This window comes from Myotis nattereri, assembly GCF_964212035.1.
Source record: "Myotis nattereri genome assembly, chromosome: 9".
Classification (NCBI taxonomy): domain Eukaryota; kingdom Metazoa; phylum Chordata; class Mammalia; order Chiroptera; family Vespertilionidae; genus Myotis; species Myotis nattereri.
Genome location: NC_138084.1, coordinates 2,551,647 through 2,570,961, shown reverse-complemented (window position 1 = coordinate 2,570,961; position 19,315 = coordinate 2,551,647). Strand labels below are relative to the sequence as shown.

Below are 19,315 nucleotides of genomic sequence, written 5' to 3'. Positions count from 1 at the left end.
CAGGTGGGCACTGCTGTTTGGTCAGTTCAGACGCCCAGCGGCCTCCACAGCTGGTGACCAGACGCCCAGGCGGCCTCCACAGCTGCGGCGGAAGCAGCTGCAGGGTGAAGAGCTGGGATTCGAACCCAGGACGTCTGACTCCAGAGCCCGGGCCCGGCCAGCTCCAGCCCGCAGCCTGGGCCCCGAGGGAGGAAACAGACCAGAGGCTCACGTCTCCGCGGGGCAGTGGGACAGGTGCCCCCAAGGGAAGCCGCACTGTCAGCGCCCAGGCTCACCCGGCAGCACAGGGTGGGCGGGACGTGGCGAAGGCCTGTCCCTTCAACTGTCCCAGTGACCTGAGCACCACAGGGGGAGGCGCTCACCCGCCTGCTGGCGACAGGAGGAAGGCTCAGCACTGACCCAGGCCCGGCTCCGGCCCGCGGGGCTCAGGGGTGAGAGGTGAGGCCCTCGGGCCGCTAGGGGGAAGCTTGGCTGGGACTGGTCAGCTGCTGGGCACCGTGTGAGGGGAGGTCCCCTCCAGCCCTCCAGCAGGCCCCGCCCGCGGCCCTCACCAGCTGTGACTTGGGGAGTCACTGCACCTCTCCATGCCCACGCTCCTCTGGGAGATGGGACAGCCAGGCCCTGCACCCGGCGGAGGCGCCAGAACCACCCAGGCTTGGCATTGGCCCCTCCTAGATCCCCTTCCTGCCACCCCCTGCCCTGGCCACCTTATCCTCACATGGCTTCTGGGCTGGGGCCCAGGACCCAAGCAGGGGGGCCAGGACCCAGGCAAGGGACCCAGGACCCAAACAGGGGCCCAGGACCCAAGCAAGGGGCCCAGGACCCAAACAGGGGACCCAGGACCCAAACAGGGGGCCAGGACCCAAGCAGGGGCCCAGGACCCAAGCAAGGGGCCCAGGACCCAAACAGGGGGCCCAGGACCCAAACAGGGGCCCAGGACCCAAGCAGGGGCCCAGGACCCAAGCAAGGGGCCCAGGACCCAAACAGGGCCCAGGACCCAAACAGGGGCCCAGGACCCAAACAGGGGCCCAGGACCCAAACAGGGGACCTAGGACTCAAACAGGGGCCCAGGACCCAAGCAGGGGCCCAGGACCCAAACAGGGGACCTAGGACCCAAACAGGGGCCCAGGACCCAAGCAGGGGCCCAGGACCAAAGCAGGGGGCCCAGGATGAGCTGCTGGAGAGAGGCTGCAGGGGAGGAGGCAGGGCTCATGGATCACAGGGGCTGCTCAGGCCCCGCCCCTTGGTGGGGTCCACACCTCCAGCCCAGGAAACCCGAAGCAGCCCCAGCTCCCATGGCCTGGAAACTGGGTGCAGGACCATGGGGGTGGGGGGCAGAGAGAGGGTGTATCAGGCTCCAGTGTCCCCGACACCCTATCTCCTCCTGGGCCAGAGAGGAGCGTGAGCAGGGAACACGAGCTGTAAGGAGACACCGACGGGGGAATGAGAAATGGATGCAGCGGATGTCTGTCCCGCTGATTTTGTGTGTCTCTGTCGGTGTCTGTGTCTATGCGTGTTGATATGTGTGTCTGTGTGTGTGTCTATGCGTATTGATGTGTGTGTCTGTATCTGTGTTTGTGTGCATGTGCGTCTCCAGGGGTCTGTGTGTGTTTTGGGGTGAGTGTGACTGTGGATGGTGGGTTGGCTGACCTCCCCTCTCCCCTCTCATGGTGGCCAGGCCTGGGTTGGTGTCAGCCCAGGTGGCAAATCTCTAGTTTGGTGACTCACCCCCAATGTTGGGGGCCATGGACCAGCCACGGTGCGTGGGGCTGTCTCGGGGCCTGAGTCTGGCTGGGCCTGTAGCTGGGAGACTGTGTCCCCTCTTCCCTCCCCCACATGCCACAGGGAGCCCCAGCCAGGCCAGGACAGCTCCCAGGCTGCTGCGGAAGACCCCGGGGACGCCAGGAAGACCTGCGAGGACCCCAGGTCAGCAGAACTGCTCCCCAGACACCCCCACAGGGCTGGGAGAGGGGAGCAGCGGCTGGACCACTGAGTCCGCCCTCTGCATGCGGCCTGCGAGGTGCAGGGGACGCCCTCAGCTGAGGCTGGGCTGTGCTGCCTTCCTGCTGTGTGACCTGGAGCAGCTCATGCCCCCCTGGGCCCGGCTCCTCGTTTATAAAATAAGGCACAGGTGCCAGCAGGGCCCAGCCACAGCTGTAGAGCTGGCGTCACACACGCGACCTGGAGAGGCGGGTGCTGAGTGGCGGCCCAGATCTGCCTCGCGGGCAGGGGTCCTGGTGCCAAACAGCCGCCGGGGTGCTCCTGCTCCCATTCCCACAAAGGGCGGCCCAGGGACCGGCCCTTCCCGCAGCCCCAAACTCCCCTGCTGGCGTCCACGTGCCCCTCCTTATGCGCCTGTGCCACGCCAGCACGGCCAAGGGCGACCCTGAGAGGGGGCGGTGAAGGACGGAGAAAAGGCAGACAAGAGAAGAAAGCTGGGTCTGGGTCTGGGTCTGGGTGGGACGCCGCCCTCTCTGGTGGAGAGACAGTGCCACGGACTATGAGCCGTGTCTTTATTTTACAGCAGGTGCCACGAGGCAAAGTCAGGGCGTGGCCAAGATGGTCACAACGTTCTCGTGGGTTTCCATCCTACTCAACTACAGGCACCTGAACTCTACCAAGCCCACATCACTCAGGCACGTGGGGCCGCGTGTTCGGACCACAGGTTCAAGCTCACAGCTGCAGCTGTTGGCTGTCACTGTGCTGGGAGGGCCCTGCCCCCCTCCAAGCTGGGACCTGCACGTGGCTTTGCCATGAGAGGACTGTGCCCTCTCATCAGTCCGAGGCTTGAACCTGCCCAGACACTGCAGCTGCTCTCCACACGCGCCCTCCTCCCTCTGTCTCTGGAGAGACCTTGGGGGCTCCTCCTGCCCCCACCCCGTCCTCCCCTCTCCTTCCATCCCTCCAGTGTGGGCCCCAGAAGAGCCCAGAAGCCCGCCCGCCCCATGCGATAGACCAGGTATCGAGGCCTCTCAGCCACCCAGCTCTGCCTCCCCTCCCGCCCACCTGCCCTCTCCCGGGGCCTCCTCCGGCCCACCTGCCCGAGCACTTAGCACAGCCCAGGAGACCCCCTGACGGGAGAGGAAACCGAGTCTCAAGTGAAGTGCTTCGTCCTCAGGGTCACGGCGAGTCCAGCTGGGCCTCCCTGACCCTCACCTGGCCCTCGCCCCCGACTCGGCCTCCCCTCCCTTTCCCAGCCCTCCCCCCGCCCCCTGACAGTGACGGACACGGCTCTGCTTTGCTGCTTTTTATTTCATTAGGAAAGTAACTGGGGGGGGGGGGTGTCCCAGGGGCTCTGGGGTGGGGACAGGGACAGCAGCCGGCTCCTGCCCCATTGGCTCGGCGAACCTGTGGTGTGGGAAACGGAGATGAGGTCTGAGGGGCTCTGGGTGGTTCTGGGCACTCGCCCACCCCCTGCTCTGTGGCTGGGGCCCCCAGGCAGGGCTTCCCGACCCAGGGCTTGGCCCTGAACAGCAGCCCCCACATGGGGAGAAGCTGCAGGAGGGTCCCCCAACCCTTACCCAGGCCTCGGCTCAGTGGGGTGCGTTGAAACGGCCGCAGTGCGGTGGGGGGCGGTAGAAGGGGTCCGTGGAGATCAGGGTTCTGCAGGGAGGAAGGGGACCAGAGGGGGGTGGGCAGCGAGCCGGCCCTTGCTTCCGCCTGCGCCTCCCGAGGGGCCAGCGCTCAGCCTGAGCAGCCAGGCCACAGGCGGCCTTGCCTAACCCTAACCCTAACCCTGACCCTAACCCATCAGCTCAGGTGGTTGTTGGTACAAATGCCATTTGTGAGGAACTGGGCCGAAAGGTGTCAGAGTGAGGCTTAACCTCAGTCCATTCAGTTGTGTGTCCCCTCCTGCCGCCCTCCCTGCCCCCGACCCCCACCCCCCACCCCCACACATGCACACACAGCCCGGAGGGAGCAGGGGCAGGACGGCCTCGGGTCCCTGGGGAGGGGAGGGAGCGTGTGGGCAGGAGAAGCGATGAGCCAGCCAGAGGGAGGAAAGGAGGAAATGGGCCTCTCAGAAGGACGGACAGATGGACGGAGAGAGGAGAGGCTGGGAGAGGCCCTGAGCAGCCAGGGACGGGCTGGAGCGGAGGGAGGGAGGGCGGGCCTGCTACCTTCCCACGTGGGGGTGCAGGTGCCTCAGGCTCTCCGTGGGCGTGGGGATGGCCTCCTTGCGGGTGACCGGCTGGTTGAGGGCATAGCCTCCGGGTTTCTGCGGCTGGAGGCCCCCTCGAGTCCAGCCTTCCCGGTCTAAGCCCTTCGGGATGTTCTCGAAGTACCTGCGGCACAGGAGGGGCTGTGAGGCAGCCTCTCTGCCCACCTCTGCAGCCCCCCACCTCTGCAGCCCCCCGCCCCCACCTCTGCAGCCCCCCAACCTCTGCACCCCCCACCTCTGCAGCGCCCCCTCCCCCCGCCCAGCCCTCTCCAACAGGAGTCCTGGCTCCCACAGCCCATGGCTGCCCCGGTGTTGAGCCTCCTCCCAGGCTGAGCTCATCGCTGGGCCCGGCCTGGCCCCTGTCTGAAGGCGGCTTCACAGCCCAGGCCTGGGCAGGGAGGGGCTCACCCCTGGCTGTAGGAGGTCAGGTAGGGATTGTCCACGCCGGGCGCGTAGGGGCTCCGGACGTAGCTGGCGTTGTTCAGGCTGTACCCTGTGGGCTCCTGCCGAAAAGGGTGGGAGGGGCTGTCAGGTCAGGAGCGGGGAGGGCCTGGCGGCGGGGGTGGGGGACCCCAGGCCTCACCTTGTTCCCCACCGTCTCCCGGCCCAGCAGGGAGACATTTGTCTGTTGCACCCGCTGCGGGTGCTGGAATTGCCAGTGGCTCAAGCTGCTGCGCTCCGGGCTGGGAGGGGGCGCCTGCGGGGACAGAGCACAGCCCGGCGGAGGCAGCCAGGATGGAGGGAGGCCAGGCAGAGGCCAGCAACCGCAACCTGCCCCGGACCCACCACCGTCCGTCCCCTCCAGCCACACTGTTCCGTTTCCAATACACCCTCCCTTCCCAGCGCCTAGGCCTTCACCCTCCCCAGGGGCTCAAATACCCTGAATCCCGCCACCCCTCAGGGCCAGCCCAGGCCCAGAACCCGTCCCCGCCCCCCCACCCCCCTTCTCCCAGGGAGCCCGGCCGCTTACCCTGGAGCCCAGAATCCTCTCATTCACTCGGCTGAAGCCAGTCTCCCGCTCGGAGCCCCTGGTCACCTGGGGCAGAAGCTCGTCCCCCTGAGGCACAGAGCGGCGCTGGGGACAGGAGCAGGCCTCCGCCCTGTCCTAACTGCCCCCAGACCCCCAGCCGTGGGCACAGGCGTCCCTCCCCGCCCCGCTCACATGAAGGTGGGTCATGGGAAGGAAGTCTGCCTTGCTGGTGCTCCGGCCGGGAAGGAGGGCCTGGAAAGAGGCCGGCGGAGCGGCGTCAGTGAGCCCGCCAGCGGCGCGGCCCCTGCAGGGCTCAGCACGAATGGGGGTGACTGGGGTCCCAGGGAAGGGACGGGCGTGGGAGGGTGAGGCGGCCGTGGCGCTGAGTGGCACCAGGGGCAGGGGCCTGTCCGGTGCTGAGTGACCTCGGTTGGCCCCGCGGCTTCTCCTCTTTAGACGTCAGTCTTCCCGTCCATAAAGTGGGGGGATTAGGCCGCAGGAGTAGTTTTTACAAATGCTCTTTCAGCTTGCGTTTGGACAGGAGGTTCTGCAGCTCACATGTAAACAAAGCTAGGGATTCCCAGGCTGGAGGGCTTCCGTCTCCCTGCGACTCCAGGGGGGCCCAGCCCCACTTACCGGGTCCCCAGGGAGCGCCTGGGAGGGCGCCTGGAAGGCGATGGGGTTCTTGGTGGACCCCTCGGTGAAGCCGCTCTCCTCCTTGGCCCCGATGGATTTCTTCTGCAGGAGATCTGCAGAAGGCCGTCCTGTGTTCCCGGCCACCTGCCCTACCCCCGGGGCCTCCAGGGGCTCAGAGGCCGGGCGGGCAGGGACCGAGCTGAACCCCCAGGATCCGGGGCGCCAGGAGGAAACCAGAATCCAGGGCCCACAGGCCAGGGGTGGCTGGGGTGCTCGACCAGCCCTGCAAGGTGACAGCTGTCCTTTGGGGTTTGGCGAGCCTAAGGCACTGAGGTCACCCCGGGAAGACGGTTCCCCCAACTGCCTGAATGTCCTTCTACCCCCACTCCCTGCCCCCGCGCCTTCCTGGTGCTGTGCCGGCTCCCGTCCCCCAGGGGCGCTCCTGGGCCTGTCCTGGGGTCGGGGGAGGGAGGTCTGAGCTCAGACAAGTGCTCACCTGGCTGGGTTGAGGGCTCCTTGAGATACTTGGAATTATACTCGGAAGCCATGAAGCGCGGGCCCTGGAACAGAGGGTGGGGCGTGGGGACACAGGTGGCCGGGCCCAGGGGGCGGCTGGGGGCGGGGTAGCTCTGGGAATCTGCTCGGAGCAGACCTGTGTGCTGTGTCCTGAGCAGTGAGGGCCAGTCCGACACCGGGACGCGAGTTCCTCTCCGACCAGGCCTCCCAGTGCCAGAATTCACGAGAGCACAGTTCCCCGGCGACCACGAAAACTACCGCCCACCCCACAGGACTCCTAGCGATGAGCAGCGGGGCCCGGGGCCCCCAGGAGGGGCCCAGACCGGAAGGGGCCCGAAGAGAGGAGAGAGACCGAAGGAAGAGAATGAGAGTCCACTTCACAATTCAGGGCCCGGACCCAAGGCGTCCGGGTGAGGCGCGGAGCAGGGAGCCGGTGTTAAACCCCAAGACTCGCAGAAGGACCGCTTGGATGCCATCTTGGGAATCGAGTCCTTTGCTCGCCCATTTCTGTTTTTTTTTTAGTTTTTTTTTTTTTATATTTTATTGATTTTTTACAGAGAGGAAGGGAGAGGGATAGAGAGTCAGAACATCGATCAGCTGCCTCCTGCACATCTCCAACTGGAGATCTGCCCGCAACCCAGGTACATGCCCCTGAACGGAACCGAACCCGGGACCTTTCAGTCCGCAGGCCGATGCTCTATCCATTGAGCCAAACTGGTTTCGGCCCATTTCTGTTTTTGTTGTTGCTTTTTGGTGCCCTGAGCCCGCATGTAGTGGGCTCCTTGGGGGAGTCAGTACAGAGGGAGGAGGAGGAGGAGGAGGCGGGTCGGCCCCCTGCCCAGCCCGCAGCCCGCCTTGGGGTCACCCACTCACGTGTCGGGCATTCTCCCACTCCACCGAGCCCTTGTTCTGCTGCTGGAGCAGGGGCACGTGCTTGGGCTCCAGCCCGGTGATGGCCTGCGGCCCGTAGTCCTGGGTGTCAAAATGCACCTTCCTGACCTGAGGGGGTGGGGGGGAGAAGGGGGAGCAACCAATCGCCCGCCTGGTGAGGGGTGGCAGTCACTTCCTGACCCTGATTCTGCCCTGGACCCCCAGGGTCTCCGCAGCAGCCTCCGGGGTCCCTGTACAATGAGGGCGGGTCCTACCCCTCTGCTCAGAGCCCCGCAGTACTCACCCCCCTGGGAGTAGACGCCCACGTCCAGACAGCAGCCCACAAGGCCCTCGGCCCCCCTACTCCTCTCCAGTCCCTGCCTCCTTGCTGTCCCTCCTCACCCAGACACCCCCACCCGGGCCCCAGGGCCTTTGCACTTGCTGTCCGCAGGGCTGGGACGCGCCTGCCTCACATTGCTGAGGTTGAGCGGAACACTCAACTCCCTCACGTCTTTGTCTAACGTCTCCATAGCAACCTTCTCTGACCTGATTTGCAGGTGCAGCCCCTTCACTTCTGCTGCACCCCCTGCCTCGTCCCTGTTGTACTTTCCCCAGCACTGATCACCCTCAGCCATGGCAGAGGTGGCCAGGACATGGGTGGAACAGATACAGGAGTGGGTGGGTGGGTACCCGGAGGTGATGGTGATGATAGGAATGGTGGCCACCACAAAGACAGGAAGGAAGACGGGGGTGATGATGGCACATGTGGAAGTGACAGCGATGGTGAGAATGGTGGTGTGTGGGCCTGGAGACGGGGAAGGGATGCTGGAGATGCCAGGGATGGGGTTGGGCGTGGGGCTGGAGAAGGGCGTGGGGATGAAAGTGGAGCCACAATGGCTCCCTCGTACCCAGACATCTCAGCCTGGACCAGTGCCTAGCAGGGCAGCCCTGCCCGCTGGAGGAATCCCACTCTCTCCGGCCCAGCCCCCCTTCCACCCCATCTCAGCCCCCGCCCCCGGCCTGGCCCAGCACTGACCTCCTTGGAGGTGGGTGCCGTGTTGGCCTTCTCCCGAGAGTAGCCAGAGCTGGTCTGGTACAAGCTGCCAGGCAGCGGGCACTTGCCATCGGGCATCTCCAGGGGGCGGTAACTCTGGCTGGTGACTGACTGGAAGCTGTCCCGGACTTGTTCCCTGAGGGCAGCAGGAGCTATCACCCCGGGGCCTGGGGTGCTTCTCTCCAGCAGCTCTCCGCCCCCCTCCAGCCCCCAGGATGCCTCGGAAGTCCTTTGGGCCCCGAGTCCTTAGGGGTCAGGCCCTGAGCCCCCAGAGCCCCAGGCCGGGGCAGGCAAGGTTCAGGGTCCCCGTGCGTGGGTGTCCGTGAGAGCTGAGCCCCAGCAGGGCAGGGGCTGCGAAGCGGGTGTACAGACCGTACCCCATGGCTGGATTGTCGGGAGCATGGAGGCCGGCTTGGTATGAGACCGCAGGCCGGTAATTCGATTTGTAGCCGGTGCCTTTATGACTGCCCATGCGGGGCTTGAACTCCTCCCGGCCTGCGGGGGGTGGGGGAGGGGGCAGGGAGGCAGGACCCAGGTCAGCAGGGGGGGAGCGCAGAGGGCGGGCCTTCCCAGGCAGGGCCAGCTCCCCCCAGAGCCCAGGGGCCCCGCGATGGAGAAGGCACAGAGCCAGGGCCAGGAACCTGTGCGATAGGAAAAGCCTGGCCCTCTGGGACTCTGGCTGAGGCCCAGGTCAGTGGGGCAGCGTCACAGGGGGGGTCCTGGGCAGGGGCTACGGGGCGGGCCTGCGGACAGCACATGTGTGAACACGGTCCCTGTGGGGCTCGGGGGGCTGCCGTCACTCTGTGTGACAGGCCGGGGGGGGGGGGCTGCTTCTCTCCCGCAGAGGCCTCCCCCATCCCCCTGCACAAAGGCGCCCTCACCGTAGGCTGTGCAGTAGGTGGTGGCGTAGAATTTCATGGGGTCCGCGCAGCCCCCTGAACTCGTCTTCACGTAAGGGGAGGCAACCCCCAGGGGGATTTTCCCCGTCATCGTGCTGTGGGGCAGGGCCCCCGGGGGCCTAGGAAGGAAACACACAGAGCCTGGGGGTCCAGCAGCCCAAGGGCCCCAGTTCCGGCCATGGAGACCACAGAGGAGGTGGTGGAACCCCACCCGGCTGGCCCCTCCCCAGGCCTGCCTGTGTCCACCACCCACACCTCGCACTGAAGGAAGGACTGGTCATTGTCAGCATGTGTCCCGGGTACTGGGTCTCGGTTCACTGCCCCACACCTTGGTGTGAACTCCCATTTTACAGCTGGGGAAACTGAGGTTGCAAGTGGAAGGATTAGCTCAGCGTCGATGGTAGAGCCAGGACCTGGCACAGGGCACCTGACTCCTGCACGTCCTGATCCTAACCCAGTGACGGCGAACCGATGACACGCGTGTCAGAGGTGACACGCGAACTCATGTTTTTGGTTGATTTTTCTTTGTTAAATGGCATTTAAATATATAAAATAAATATCAAAAATATAAGTCTTCGTTTTACGATGGTTGCAAATATCGAAAAATTTCTATAGGTGACACGGCACCAGAGTTCAGTTAGGGTTTTTCAAAACGCTGACACGCCGAGCTCAAAAGGTTCGCCGTCACTGATCTAACCCCACACACCACCCTCTGGGGACCGATGGCCAGCCTCTGGCCGGTGGGAGCTCCCAGCTACTCCAGCTGGACGCCCACTCCCAGCCCGGGCCTTGTCTCTCCCTCCACTCCTGGGGCCTCGCCCACCTCCCACCAGAAGTTGGCTCTGCCCGACCGCAGCTGCCCCACCCTCACCTGCCCGCCGCAATGGCTGTGAGGTCTGCGAAAGGCAACAGGAGGCAGGAGCTGCTCCAGAGAATCCTGGGCCCTCAGGGAGTTGGCCAGGCCAGGAGTCACAGTGGCTGCCTAGCAACCAGCGCCTAGCAACAGCGTCCCACGCCTCTGAAGCCCTTCTAAGGCCAGGGCCCTGTGAGGGGCTGACCTGGCCGGAGCGGGCAGGGTGCCAGGAGTTGTCCAGGCCAGAGCCTGCCTCCGCGGCCTCCCCCATCGCCAGCCTCCCTCTGCCAGGGCCCAGCAGAGCTGTTCTCTGAGTGACGCGAAATAAAAGATAATCCAGAGCAATCACTTCCATTTATTGAGTACCCACTTCTCAGCAGACACTTGCCATCCGTTATCTACAGTAGCTCTTCCAGGTCGCTATCATTATTCCTCTTGTCCCGTGGGGACGATGAGGTTAGGCAAGCAACGCGGCTGGAGAGCTGGCAATCAGAAAACAAGGCTGATACGCAGATGTGGGTGGGTCCAGGCTCCACTCTCAGCCTCTGGGTTAATGAACGCTTGCTGTGTTCTGCCAGCGCCAAATCCGTGCCCAGCTCCTCGGCACACATGAATCATTATCCCCAAGAAGCCGCAGCCCTCCGGGTGTGGTTCACGCCGGATCTGTCGCCTTTGATGAGGTTCCGATCCCCTCCTGCCCCCACCTCCTCCTCCTCCCCGAGGGCTGTGGCTGCCTGCGCTCGCTCGGGGCTGCTGGCGGGCGGATGAGCGCCCGGACTCAGCACCCGAATAATTACTGAGGCTCAGCTTTTCTTTTCTTTTTGTAAATATATTTTTATGGATTTCAGAGAGGCAGGGGGGGAGACAGACAGAAACATCAGTGATGAGAGAGAATCATCGATCGGCTGCCTCCTGCACGCCCCCCACTGGGGATCGAGCCCGCAGCCCGGGCCTGTGCCCTGACTGGGAATCGAACCGTGATCTCCTGGTTCACACACAGGTCGATGCTCAACCCCTGAGCCAGGCCGGCCGGGCTCAGTGTTTAAAGCTGCTCTTCTCAGCCTTATTTTGCAGATGGAAAAGTGAGGCTTAAGGACACATTGCCCGGCCTCGCAGCTGGCGGAGGCAGAGCCACGTCCGAGGCCCCTGCCCCGCAGGGAGGGCCCACTTGCGGCCCGCCCCCCCTCCCACCTCCCCCACCGGGCACTGGCCGCTTTAGGGCTTGTAAATGCTTAACACTGGCTCTCTGGGGAGGTGGGGTGGGAGTCCTGATCTGTAGCATTTGCCAGTTTCCGGGGCATAAGGACTCCTGTCTGACTGCTTTCCACCTCCAAGGCCATGGCGCTGAGCTGGGCGCTGGGAGGACGAGCCCAGGAGCCCACGGCTACAGTGTGCCCAGCACACGAGGCCGTGGCTGGAAGTCGTCTCAAGGTCAGTAGTTACATCAGCAGGCGCTGACTTTGAAGTACTTATTACCTTCATTTTAAAATGTATTGATTTCAGAGAGGAAAGGAGAGGGAGAGAGAGAAACCTCAGTGATGAGAGAGAATCATGGATCGGCTGCCTCCTGCACGCTTCCTACTGGGGATCGAGCCCACAACCCCGGCATGTGCCCCTGACCAGAATCCACAGGCCGACGTTCTAGCCACTGAGCCAACTGGCCCGGGCCCCCTCCATTGTTCGCGTGGCCAGGTTTTCCTTGTTAACAGTGGCTGAGTTCCACAGTCAGCTTGTAAATTCCCTGGAGGTTTCACCTGCTCTCATGCTGGGTGTGAGCACCCCTGCCCTCAGGAGAGGGTGAGGTGTGAATGCAGGGGAGCGGGGGCGGGGAGGGGCTGCCCCTGCTGCACTCTCGGGCGACTGGGCCTGCCTGGGAGGGTGCCAGTGTCTACATCTGACCCCACAGAGGGACCCTGGACTCAGTGGGGCCCAGGGCCCCGGGAGGTGTGGCAGGCAGAAGCGAAGGCACACAGCCCTGCCCTCCAGCGAGGAGCTCCCAGCCCATGGCCGAGGTTTACATACGCCCCACCCATGAAGCACAAGAGAGGGCGCTGGGGGAGGGGGGGCTCCCCCGGGCGAAGGGAAGGAATGGGTTCCTCAAAGTGTCTGTAGAGATGTGATGATCACAAGCAAGAACTCAGACTCTGAAGCCAGCTGGCCTGAGCCCTGCCCGCCCATCCCCCTTATAGCTGTCAGACTCGGTGCCTGCTCTGCGTGCCTCAGTTTCCCCCTCTGGAAAGTGGGGGCACTGTTGGTAGCTACCCATGGGGCTGTGGTATGCCTAAAGCACTTGGCCCAGTGTCTGGCACACTTAGGTGGTAGGTGCCATCTTAGAGTGAGGAAGAGGCCTTGGCAAAGGTTGGGGCCCAAAAGTTACAAGCAGGCATTCCACCCGGCCCTGCCCTCGGCGAGCCAGGGCCTCAGACCCAGGAGTGTGATGGAGCCGAAGGAAGCCCAGCGCAAGAGCCTGAGAGGCCGAGCTCGGGAGCCGCGTGCCGCTCCTCAGCTGGTGGCTCCCCCGTCGCCTCCCTGACCCTGGGTCGGCCCCTGGAAGGGAGGAACACGGCGCCCACCCGCAGGGCTGGGGTGGATCTGAAATGCCCTCGGCAGGAGGCCTGTACCCGGCGGAGATGGGGGGCGGCCTCCATGTGGAAGGCCCGCAGGACAAAGGTGGGCAGTGCCCGGCCTGCGTGGAGCAGGGGTGACTGTCCCCCGAGGCTGGGCACCGAGGGACGAGGGCTCAGCTGGGGAAGGCAGCCTGCAGGGGCCTGTGCCCAGGGTGCCTTTTAGCAGCGGGGTGAAGCGTTTGAAATGCTCCCCTAGCGCCTGGAGGGAAGCTCTGAGCCTCTGGGGACCACCTGGGCGGGCGCCCAGAAAGACTTGGGCAGGAATTCCCCAGGCGGAGGCCCTCGGGCCCCAACGCCCACCAGGGCCGGCAGCTGTGGTTCTCTGCTGTGTGGCGACACCCAGCGGCCATAAGCCGGGACTGCAGGAGAGGCGCTGCCTTCCTGCGGCTGGGGGTGCAGGAGGAGGGAGCCGGGGACCACATTGCCCCAGGCGCGAATGGGTGGAGGCCGCTTTGGCTCTGGGGTTGCGCCAGGCCTGCTGGGCGCGGGGCAGATCCTCTGGGAAGTGCTGAGCCTGTGGCCCTGCGCTCCACGCCACGTGGCTCCGAAGGGACAGGCTGCCCTGGCTAGATGGGTGACCTGGTCCAGGCCTGCGCAGTAAGATTGAGAAGGCAGCGCTTCCGGGGCTGAACATGGGGTTCAAGTATCTCTTTGCGTCCCTGCTTTCAGTTCTTTGGGGTGTGTATCCGGAAGAGGCGTTGCTGGGTCCTATGATACGGTTCAAGTCCCTGTGCTGGAGGCCTGCGGCCAGGCCCAAAGGGTGCTGTTTCCTGGGCCCTGAGACAAGGGGTGGTGGGGAGGGGGGAGGGGAGAGGGGGAGGGGGAGGGGTACAGGATCAGGTGTGGCCTCAGGGAAGGCCTGGGCTGAGCCCCCTTAGCCTTTAGCCGGGAGAGGGAGAGGAAGAGGCAGAGGTGCTGATGTCTAGGGTGAGCCCAGGTCACATCCCTGCTCCTTCCTGAGCCTCTTCTAAAACGTGGGTTTGAGGTCTGGCTCTGCGACAAACAGGGCTGTGTGACGTTCCTTTAGTAACCGCCCCTCTCTGGTCCTGCTGCCTGTGAAAAGCAGGGGCTGGTCCGGAATAGGAGGTCCGGCTGATGTGTTTGTAGTGGGAGATGTGTTGCTTGTTTGGGCTCAAGCCTTGGATCTCTCTCTTCAAATGGATATTGAAATGATGGCTGTCCCCCACCTACTCCTCCCCCCACCTCATCTGTGAGGCAGCAGGACCCCCAGTCCACCCTCTTTCCGGCCCCTTCCCCTCTGCCTTGTTACAGGGGAGTGTGGCCTGGCCCTCTGGGACCTCTGGACCCGCACGGGCAGTCTCTCCCAGCCAGACCCTCAGGCGTGTCCACAGAGGCCACGGGGTCCATGAAACAGCTCACCAAGCCCCTCATTCTGCCAACGGGAACACTGCTTCTGAGCCCAGATTCTTCTGAGGCCACCTGCTGACCTCCCCCAGAGCAGGTGCCCCCACTGTGCGACCACCTGGATCCCAGCGGCCCTGAGGCGCCCCAGTGGTGGAGCAATTTGAAGTTGGGACATGGAGTACCAGGGCACTGCCAAGTGGCAGGGGTGTGGTTATTATGGGTGTAAAGATTGGGTCCAGCCCGGGTGGTGTGGGTCAATGGTTGAGCATCAGCCTATGAACCAGGAGGTCATGGTTTGATTCCCGGTCAAGGGCACATGCCCGGGTTGCAGGCTCAATCCCCAGTGGGGGGCCTGCAGCAGGCAGCAATCCATGATTCTCTCTCATCATTGATGTTTCTATCTCTCTCTCCCTCTCCCTTCCTCTCTGAAATCAGTGAAAATAAAAAGACTGGGCACAGGGAGGAGCCTGCAGACGGTCCAGATGCCTTCAGCTCCACTGCGGGTTTTCCCATTTCCAGCTTCTCTGCAGGACGCCTTGGGCTGGTAGGAAGGTCCTCCGCCTTAGGGAGGCGGGAGAGCTGCAGGGCTAGGCTCCCCAACTCCCTACCCCCCCCCCCCCGTAAAAAGTGCTCTGGAGGCCCTGCTCATTGTGCATCACCTGCAGGAGCGGAAGTAGCCCCAGTCTCTAAGGGACCAAGTCCCATCTCTCTGTCTTTCCTAAAAGGAACCGCCGGCCCTGGCCCTGGCGGCTGAGCTTGCTCTCCCCTCCGCCCACCACCCACCACGCTGGCGTCACTGCTTCCCCTGCGTTTCCCCCCTCGGCAGGCAGGCAGGCGGGTGGCATTTCCTGGAAGAACGTGTGTTTATGTGATGGCTGTCCTGCCTCTGCCTGTTCTGTTCTTTCACTGTCTCCTCTGGGGGAACTGGTTGATCTTGCACGAGGTTTAAAAATTCATGACTCCTGGGGAAGATGAAACAAGATGAAGCAGAAGATAAGAACCTAATCCTGGCCTCCACCGGGATGGAGATATTCTGGGCAGTGATTGGGATGGGGTGGGGGTGGGGGCGGTGGTCAGGAGGGTGGGTTCTGGACGCACAGAGATCTGGGGTCGAATCTGCGGCCGCCGTGCGGTCGGGCTGTCTGGCTTCCTCCACTTCCCGCGGCCGTTTCCTTAGCTGTACCTCGAGGTCACAGTAGCACTCACACACTGAGGCTGCGGATTCGGGAAAAAGACGGATATTTAAGTGCTTAGCACACAGCCTGGCCTCGAGAAGGCACTCCTCAGTGTTTATGGTTATTTTCCATTTCCCAGACTCCCCTGCAGTTTGATAAGGGCCATGCGGCCAGTTCTGCCCCCCCCCCCCGCCCCCGCGCTGTGGGAGGGATTGAGGGGTGCCGCTCCCAGTCTGAGGTCACTAGGAGTGGCCATGAGTTTTCCACTCTCTGTGGTGGGGACCCTGTGCTGGGATGGAAGAACCGAGAGACGGACGCAGCCTGGAGCCCTGCGTCACCGCATGGAGGCCCTTCGGGGAGGTGGTAGCGCCTCGCTGCTTCACGCCCCCTAGGCCTGGGCTCTTGTTTGTTTCTGCAGCCTGAGCGGAGAACTGGGGGTGGGAGGACTTCTTGGGAAAGAGGTTTGGGTTGATTCTGCGTTAGTCAGGGTTCTCCAGAGAAACAGGACCACTCGGATGTTTACACAGGGAGAGATAGAAATAGATTTATTGTAAGAAACTAGCTCATGCGATGATGGAGGCGGACAACTCCCAAGATCTGCAGGGTGAGTCAGCAGGCCGGAGGCCCCAGAGAGCCGGTGGTTGGGTTCCCGTCTGCGTGTGAGGGCCTGAGAACCAGGAGGCCGGGGGCGGGGGGTGGGGGTGGGGGTTCCCCGCTGAAGATAAACAGGCTTGAGGCCCAGGAAGAGCCGTTGTTGCTATTTGAATCCAGAGGCAGGCGATGAGCTGACGTCCCCGCTGGAAGCCAGGCGGGCAGGAAGGACGCTCTCCATGCTGGGGAGGACCGGTCTTCCAGGCCCTCAGCTGATGGGAGGCGGCCCACCCACTTCAGGGAGGGCAATCTGCTTTGCGCAGTCTACTGAACTCACTGCTAATCTCGCCCAGAAAATGCCCTCACAGAGACATGCGGAGGGTGACGGACCCCATAGCTGAGTGCTCTGTGGCTCAGTCACGGTGACACATGAAATCAAGCTCACATTGCATCGTAGGGGAAACAGATGGATGAGGGACCTGCCGAAATGCTAAGAGGATGGTAGTGGCAAGGAAGCCGCGGCCTGGTCGTTAAGCAGCCTGTCGCTGGACTACAGATGTAAAACCCAAAACCGCAAAATTCCCAGAAGAAAACATGGGGAAGACGTGCCTTCACATGGATCTTGGCAACGATTTTGTGAATATGACCCCCAAAAAGCACAAGCAACAGAGGCAAATGTCATGCAAGGGGACGACCTCAGACGCACAGCTTCTGCCCAGCAAAGGAAACACCCAACAGAATGGGAAGGTGACCTATGAACGGAGGAGAGAAAGGTTTGCGAATTGCGTATCGGAGGAGGGGTTAACATCTGAAGTGTATAAGGAACTCATATAACTCCCTAGCCAAAGGCAAATAGCCCAGCTTACAAACGGGCAAAGGACATTCATAGACAGTTTCCCAAAGGATATATGCAAACTAGAAGCTCAGTGCGCAAAATCGCGCGGCCTCACCACGCTCACAGCCCCGCCCTCCGCACCAGTCTTTGGTCGTTATGGCGTTAAGGCTACTGGGTTTTTATAATATATTTTATTTTATTTATTTATTTATTAAATATATTTTATTGATTTTTTTACAGAGAGGAAGGGAGAGGGATAGAGAGTTAGAAACATTGATGGGAGAGAAACATCGATCAGCTGCCTCCTGCACACCTCCTACTGGGGATGTGCCCACAACCAAGGTACATGCCCTTGACTGGAATTGAACCTGAGACCTTTCAGTCCGCAGGCCTATGCTCTATCCACTGAGCCAAACCAGTTAGGGCGGTTTTTATAACATAGATGGCCAACGGGCACATGAAAAGGTGCTCCACGCCTCTGATCATCAGGGAAATGCAAACAAAACCACCATGAGATATCCCCTCTCACTGTCAGCACGTCTGTTATCAAAAGACACGCGCTCAGGGCTGGCAGGGTGTGGAGAAAGGAACCCTCGTGACTATGGGCGGAGTACCAAGGCCCCTCAACATGTGTGAACGGCCCAGCCAGCGTGGCTCCGTGGCTGAGCGTCGACCTGTGAACCAGGAGGTCACGATTAGATTCCCAGTCAGGCCTGATACATTGAACTTCAAAGACCCTGCTGGGAGAGTGAATACGCAAGCCACAGGCCGGGGGAAAATATTTGCAAACGTTTCTCTGGCCACCGACTGGTATGCAGGATAAATAAAGTACATGTACAATTCAATAATAAGATGACAACAACCAAATTTTAAAATGGATAGAAGGCCCTGGCTGGTTTGGCTCAGCGGATAGAGCATCGGCCTGCGGACTCAAGGATCCGGGTTGTGGGCTCGGTCTTTAGTAGGGGGCGTGCAGGAGGCAGCCAGTCAATGATTTCCTCTCATCATTGTTTCTCTCTCGCTCTTCCTTTCCCTTCCTCTCTGAAATCCATAAAAAAATAAATAAAAATAAATAAAATGGATAAAAGACTTTAACAGACACTGCGCAAAAGAAGATATATGAGTGGCCAGTAAGCACGTGAAGAAAGTACTTCACATCATTAATCGTCAGGGAAACGCAAGTTAAAACCACAGCAAGGCGCTGGTCCCTGCCCACCACACAGGCTGACGTTGAAGGACTGACAACACCAAATGCTGACCAGGTCCGGGGCGACTGGCCCTCCCAGGCGCGGGCGGTGGGATGTAAAATAGCGCCTCTGCTGTGAGAAAAGTCTGGCAGTTGCTTTTTTGTTTGTTTGTTAATCCTCGTCCAAGGATATTTTTCCATTGAGTTTTAGAGAAAGTGGAAAAGAGGGAAAGACAGACAGAAACATCCATGTGAGACCAGGACCTGCAACCAAGGTACCTGCCCTTGACTGGACTCGAACCCGGGACCCTTCAGTCCCACAGGCTCTATCCAGTGGCAGTTGCTTTTAAACTAGACATATGCCTACCTACGACCCAGCAGTTCTATGTCTGGATACTGACCGAGAGAAAGAAAAGCATTTGTCCACACAAAAGACCTGTTTGTGGAATCTTCATTCATAACAGCCCAATGCGGGAAAGGGCGAGGCAGCCGTGGTAGGAGAACGGCTGGACTGAACGTGGTAGAGTCAGACGACGGAATGAACGGTAAACGCCGACGGCGCGCTGACACTGAGGAACCTCAGAAACATGTTGCTGAGCGGAAGCAGGCGCACACGGAACAGCAGCGAGTCCAGCTACATGCAGTCCGCGAGCAGGCTCTTCCGTGGCGGGGAGTCAGAGCTAGGGTGGCCTGGGGGCGCTGGGGGGCTGATGGGATGGAGCGCGAGGGACCTTTCTAGGGCGACGGTGATTTCTGTATCTTGATAGGAGTTTGGTTGTTAAAAGTGCGCTTTTTTATAAATTCAGCAAATGCGAACTTACAATTTGTGCATTTTAGCCCTGGCCCGTGTTTCTCGGTGGTGAGAGTGTCGTCCTTCCCACCAAAGGGTTACAGGTTCAATTTTTGATCAAGGGCACATACCTGGGTTGCGGGTCAATCCCAGCCCCGGTCAGGGCATGTACAGAAGGCAACCCATCAATGTGTCTCCCTCACATCAATGTTTCTCTCTCTCGCTCACTCCCTCTCCCCTGCCCCCTCTCTAAAATTTAATGGAAAACATTTTGAGAATGAACAACAACAAAAAGATTTGTGCATTTTATTGCATGTATATTTGATAGCAAGAGATAAAAAGCTTTAAATAAATATCAAAGTCTAGTTAACAATTTGCATTCTGAAGTATTTAGGGAAGGTGTTCTGATGTCTGTAATTTTCTCTGAAATACATAAAAAAGTAGATGTTTTTATGGGTGGAGAGGGATGGAAAGACAGACAGATGTATGATCGATCAAACAGCATTAAAAAGTTAGTGGCAGGCACTGTCCGGTGAGGCTCAGTTGGTTGGGCATCCGTGCACTGAAAGGTTGCTGGTTCGATTCCCAGTCAGGGCACATGCCGGGGTTGCGGACTGGATCCCCAGCAGGGGGTGCGCAGGAGGCAGCCGATCAGTGATTCTTAATCATTGATGTTTCTATCGCTCTCTCCCCCTGGAAATGGAACCGTTATGTCAATAGTGGTCACTTGCCCAAATTAAAAAGGTAACTATAAGAACAAATGCATAAAATGTTACCAAGTTTTCCCAG

The 19,315-nt window shown here is 61.2% G+C and overlaps 1 protein-coding gene across 1 annotated transcript; it reads right to left on the bottom strand.

Moving 5' to 3' along the window:
* Positions 1-3,233: 3,233 nt before the first annotated feature.
* On the bottom strand, positions 3,234-9,195 carry SAXO4 (stabilizer of axonemal microtubules 4; the record flags this gene model as incomplete). The annotated part of the gene is made up of 13 exons (XM_081099496.1): positions 3,234-3,348; positions 3,522-3,603; positions 4,119-4,283; positions 4,568-4,662; positions 4,743-4,856; positions 5,130-5,216; positions 5,322-5,381; positions 5,766-5,878; positions 6,262-6,325; positions 7,155-7,280; positions 8,188-8,341; positions 8,583-8,700; positions 9,087-9,195. The coding sequence occupies 12 exons, from the start codon at positions 9,193-9,195 to the stop codon at positions 3,534-3,536; spliced, it is 1,275 nt and encodes a 424-aa protein (XP_080955622.1). The 3' UTR covers positions 3,234-3,348; positions 3,522-3,533.
* Positions 9,196-19,315: the final 10,120 nt, after the last annotated feature.